This window comes from Neopelma chrysocephalum, unplaced genomic scaffold, assembly GCF_003984885.1.
Source record: "Neopelma chrysocephalum unplaced genomic scaffold, ASM398488v2 Primary Assembly neopelma1_22, whole genome shotgun sequence".
NCBI lineage: Eukaryota > Metazoa > Chordata > Aves > Passeriformes > Pipridae > Neopelma > Neopelma chrysocephalum.
In genome coordinates, this window is record NW_020897689.1 from 15,441,698 (window position 1) to 15,447,125 (window position 5,428).

Below are 5,428 nucleotides of genomic sequence, written 5' to 3' on the forward strand. Positions count from 1 at the left end.
TATCCACAGAAAGTACTATTCAGAACTGAATTCCTCAGGTCTGAACTATCTTCATCAACCTCTCTAACCTTGTAACAAGCAAAGCTTACAGATCTGATTTATTGCAAGCTTCTGCTGTCACTGACAAGTACAGTGGCAGACCTAACAACGAGCTCACTGCATTTAGGATTTTAGTTTATGAACAGTCTTATTTAAACTCGGGACACAGAATTTGACACACGTGGAAATAGTGATAAGATCACACATGGTAAATCCATACTGTTGGGCAGAATAGCTGGGTGCACGAAACACGTTGCATGTACCAGGTTCTCAACCTGCTCCAGTCTTAGAACCACACTGCAACACTCATCACCCCCTCTTTTTACTCAGACTTTCTGCAGGTCCTGTTAATTTTATATTTAGCATTTCAAAGCAAGTTAGTTTCTACTTCCAAAAGTATCTAGACATAAGTTGTGGTGATATTCATGTCTTCCAGTAAAAGGTCAAGTTCCCATGACAGGAAGTATGAATCAAACCAGGAAGTTCTATCCTAGAAAGCTCACACATTTCAAAACTTAAGATCTTATTTTAATCCAAGATATGACAACCGTAGAGTTCAGTTCATAAAACAGTAACTTGCTGCTGGTAAATCTTCATATGTACAGAGAAAACAGTCAATTCAAGTTTCTAGTCAGTAAGGCTTCCCCATTGACTCCAAGATTTTCTTTCTCTCGTCTGCTGAGGGCATCTCTGGTTTCACACCATTTCTTCTCCTTTGCATCATAATGCCATGCTGAAAATAGAATAAAATGACCATGAGAACAGATTTCTCAGAATCTCTGCTTCGGAGCGCCAAATGAACAAGATTCTTTAATAGAAAAACTCTAAATATATCAAGAACCAGATACTCTAAGTCTGATTGGCTGATAACTAAGCTTACTAGTACTTAATTGAAGATACCTGAAGATACAGTTCACATATCTACATATCTACGTTTAAAAGAAAACTTATTACTAGAAATATCTGACTCAAAATCAGAGGGAAACATCAGGTACTGCAGGAACACACAACCTAGGAGGGTAAACTTAGCAGAATTGAGTGAAGTGCTTTGATGTGCATCTGCTTAAGTCTTCCAGCAACACATACTGAGACTACTTGGACCTTTAAGTTACCATAAAAACAGCAGCAGTCAGCATTAGCTAAGTCCGAAGGGTTCAGAAAGCAGTATGTCAGAAATAATGTACTTAAAGCAAAACAGGGAGTAAAAATTAGAAAGTCTACTGTGCTTACCCAGAATTTTCTGCAGTTTTTGTACTTCAAAAAATAAGCAGTACACATATCCTTCTTATAGTTGTTTTCATCCAGACATTTTGTAGTGGCATCTGTTTCCTTTAATAGGGGAAAATATACTTCAGAGCTGAGGGAAGTTATTGTACTCAGTGTTTAAATATTTCAACAAGTCCCAGAATATCTATGAAGATAGGAGGCAGCTTCTCAGATGAAAGAATACTATCAAAGAGAGCAAAAGAACATCTATCACAAAGGATAATCAGTACTTCCAAGTAGTGACTTCATTTGGAGGTAACAGACATTAGTACTCTTTAAACAGTAAGGATAGAGTCCACAGAATAATTGTTTACAATGATGCTTAGTATAACTCATAAAAGACTTTTAAAAAACAACCAAGCTGGTCTAACCAGGATTTCAGGCTCTGGTTTTAAGGACAGAAAATTAAAAGAGATTGCTATCAGTTGTATCACTCCTATTTATTGGGAATTACTCATTATTTCACGCTTACTATAATGGATGATTTTCAGTTCTTCCATCTTCAGAGTCTTAAGAAACTCTTTATGCAAAACGCTATAATGTAAGAGTGGTATTCCTGAAAAAGGCCTCTAGAAATTGTATTATTTAACATCAAAACATAAAAACAGAAATCCTAATTTGATCATCTTACCGCTACACATGGATTTATATCGTGATCTCTAAGCTTTTGTGCATGCCTGGACATTCTAGACAGACACCTTGGATAGAAACAGAAAATAAACAGGTTAAGTATCTACTTTTAATAGTAACTCAGGATTAAGTCTGAACTTCAACATGTAATAAAGGCCTTGTAATAACACACAGAGTTTGGTTGTCTTTAAAAAAAAACAAACAAAAACCAAACCACTACCAAACTTCTTTTGCAAAAATGTTATTTCAAAAGCAGTAACAGCAAGAAAACTCAGGCAAGTTTAGCCCACCACCAAGACTGCTTACTCCCTGATGAATTTCTGCAGAGAATGGAGTCACTGCAGTAACTCTCACACTAGCCCGTGATACCACAAAGGAAGTGACTGCGTTTAGGAGAAACAGCTCCATAGAAACTGTTCACAGCCAACACACTGTAGGCACTTCAATTAATAGTGTGTGGGAGGAATGTACAAGTAAACTTTTCCAGATTTGTGCCTACTCCTTAGCTGGATCACATCTGTATCTTCACTGAGCTTTCCCAGGTACAAGTGCCCAACTACCTCCTCTGATGCTCTATCAAATATTTAATAGAAAGAGAAATGGTTTCCCCGCAAGGTGGGACCAGACGCACTTACACTTGTGTGACAGCTTGAATCACATTTTTCAACACTTTTGTAGTTTGACACTGACTCTAGGAACTGTAAGCTTAAGAGACAGAGTTCAGTGCCAAGAACCTACACTGATCCAAGATGATGACATCAAGATGAAGAGCAGACTCTCTTTCCCTTTACAACTTCCTATACATTGCCTCTGGCACACATATGGCCATGCAGGTATTTGTTCCAAACAAATACTAAATCTAACAAAAAATAAATTAATGTTGACCAGATGACTGTTTGAGGCAATGTAAGTAGGAACAGGACTGAGGGAGCAAGTACTGCTGATGAAGGAAACTGAGCTGCATCTTTCATTTTTTTATTTTCCCTAAAAGTTCTAAACTTAAATTTGTTTCTGTCTGCATTAGGGAAAGATAATGCAAGTCTGCAGTAAAAAGCCAGTTTTGCTTAATACCAGCAAACAAAAATCAAATGCTGTTCTTTGTAACTCACAGACAGAAAACAGTGTTTTAGATGGGGTTTCTTCTTTGGGAAAAAGTAAGCCATTCTCGGCAAACAAGCCCTAGATTTTACATCCCGTGCATATATACTCTCCTGATGCTTAGAGTTCTCTCTGCGTTCCACACGATAGTCTTCTGCAAATGGGCCTTTCAATGAACAGCGTCGGGAAACCCTTCAACTTGCCTTTGAGAACTATCCAGTGCTTAAGTTAACTTTACCAGCTAAGTAAATGTTTGCCTTTTTTTGTGAGTGCAAGACCATTTTTGATCCAGCACTTCCAACTCAAATGGAAACACAAGCAGGTATACTAGTATCACCCCAGACTTCAAGAAAGGAGGAGGGAGAGGAAAAGAAGCAGAAAGCAAAAGCAGCATATAACAATGCCTCACCTAAGTCAGCATAAAAAACACAGCATTTTTAGATGTTCGTTTGTGTCTGTGTTATAACTCTGCATTTCATTGATATTACCACCTAAGCAGACATGCCTCAAGGTGTACAGTATTAGCTTGACTTCAGACTTACTCTCTGAAAGAGTGTTTGTGACTCATAGGATCCGTTGTCATAATCAGCGTTCATTATACAAACTGCACTTAACGCTTTCAGTTTGATTACACTACCAGAGTCTGCAACCTTGCCCGGTTTAAGGAACAACGCACACAATGCAATAAATACCTACTAATGAACAGGCAGTTCAGGTTCTCACGAAGCTGCTTAGCTCAGAGCAGACAAGTGCTTAAACATTCTTAGTACTACCAAAAAGGTCTGATAGTTCCTGCGCGTGTTCCTCTCTCCCCCTCTCCGAAGTACTTCAGGACCTGAAACATTATCAGCTGGAAGGGCAGGCGGGTCACGCCGAAATGCTGCTGTGCGACTGCATGAGCAGTTGGGCAGGAAGCGAGCTTCCCCCTCCTCCCGGGTTTTGCATATGCACAGGCTTCCCTTCCTGCTTTCAGATCACAGGTCAGAACCCAACCACAACCAAAGGCCTGTCTATTCCGCAGTTCATAATTATGTTTTAACACATTAACAGTTGTTAACTGTACCACAGAGAACCAGGGCTGTTGCTGGCACTCTTTAGCCCTTGGGCTTTTTCAGTTCATAAACCCATCAGGGCACTTCTCCACAGACTCCCTCCCATTGAAAAGCGCTTGGTCTGTTCTAAATGCACATATATGCATGCAAAATCGCTAATTTTGCCGCAATACAGAGTAGCTTATTAAACTTTGAACCCTGAAGCCAAGGCCGTATTAAAAACCCTACGGCTTTTACCGCTGTTGCGGCGGAGGGGGGCGGGAGGCGGCAGCCTGCAGACCCGGGCGCACAACCCCGCGGAGCTGCCGCCTGGCCGAACTCGGCCTCCCAGGGGGGCCGGGGGCCATCCAGGTGCCCACTGCCCAGCCCCTGCCGTCCCCCGCCCCCGGCGGAGCGGCCGGAGGCTCCCGGCGCCACCTTCCCCTGGCCCGGGTCGGTCCCCGCGGTCGGTCCCGCTGCCACCCCCCGGCACCACCTGCCGTCAGGGAGCGGTGCCCGGGCCGCGCCGCCGCCGGGCCTGAGCGGAGCTGCCCCGGCCCGCGGGAAGAAAAGGGCGAGCGAGCCTCCCCTCCGCCGGCCGGGAAGGGGAAGCGGCGGCAGGCACAGCGCGGGTCGCCGCCGGCGGCACTCACCTCTCCGTCCCCGGCCGTGTCCGCGGGAGCGCGGGGCGGGAGGGGGACAGCCCGTCTCCAATTCGAAAGACGTCAGCGGCTCGGGCAGCGCGCTTAAGTACGGGCGCAGCCTACCCCGCTCCCGGCCCCGCGGCTCCCCCCGGCCCCGCGCCGCCGCCGCCCACGCCCCGGCGGTGCTGAGTGGCACGGCCGGGCCGCCAATGGCGGCGGCGCCGCGCCCGCCCCGGCCGTGAGCGGCGCCTCCTTCCACCAACGGGGCGGGCGGCGCGGCCCGCAGGCGCCGGCGGCGGGGCGCGGCCGCGGCCCTGACTGACTGGGGGAGGCGTCCAACCCGCGGTGCGTGTGGGCGGCGGGCGGTGTGGGCGCGGCGTGTGCGGCAGGCTGGGCTGCACCGCAGCGCATACACTACAATGGCTGCTGGAAAGACGGGAAAGCAAACAATTTCCAGGCCCGCCGCGTCCAGCCCGAAATATGGGGAAAAAATTACAGAAAAATCGGAGAACACTGTAAAGGGTGGAAACGGGGCGCAGAGGGGATGCTGAGGCTCCCGCGGTGAGTCTGCTGCGGGTTTGGGGGGCAGGCGCCGGGGTTTAGCAGGGAAATATCAGGGTTATTTAAATTATGAAGGGGGAGGAGGAGAAGGAGGGGGGAGAGGAGAGAGGAGCAGCGAGCAGTGAGGAAAAGTTTGTGTTAACCATCCCTCCCTTCCAT

The 5,428-nt window shown here is 46.3% G+C and overlaps 1 protein-coding gene across 3 annotated transcripts; it reads right to left on the reverse strand.

Annotated features, from left to right (window-relative positions):
- Window positions 1-214: 214 nt before the first annotated feature.
- Window positions 215-4,863, reverse strand: CHCHD7 (coiled-coil-helix-coiled-coil-helix domain containing 7). Of its 3 annotated transcripts, none has more exons than XM_027671176.1 (5): window positions 4,716-4,844; window positions 2,573-2,576; window positions 1,937-2,003; window positions 1,270-1,368; window positions 215-772 (listed from the first exon to the last, which is right to left on the reverse strand). In XM_027671176.1, the coding sequence occupies exons 3-5, from the start codon at window positions 1,988-1,990 to the stop codon at window positions 671-673; spliced, it is 255 nt and encodes an 84-aa protein (XP_027526977.1). In that variant the 5' UTR covers window positions 1,991-2,003; window positions 2,573-2,576; window positions 4,716-4,844; the 3' UTR covers window positions 215-670. The 3 variants fall into 3 exon arrangements, with proteins under 3 accessions (XP_027526977.1, XP_027527051.1, XP_027527129.1); XM_027671250.1 differs by lacking the exon at window positions 4,716-4,844 and adding an exon at window positions 3,441-3,565; XM_027671328.1 differs by lacking the exon at window positions 215-772 and adding an exon at window positions 972-1,140 and having other exon boundaries at window positions 4,716-4,863.
- Window positions 4,864-5,428: the final 565 nt, after the last annotated feature.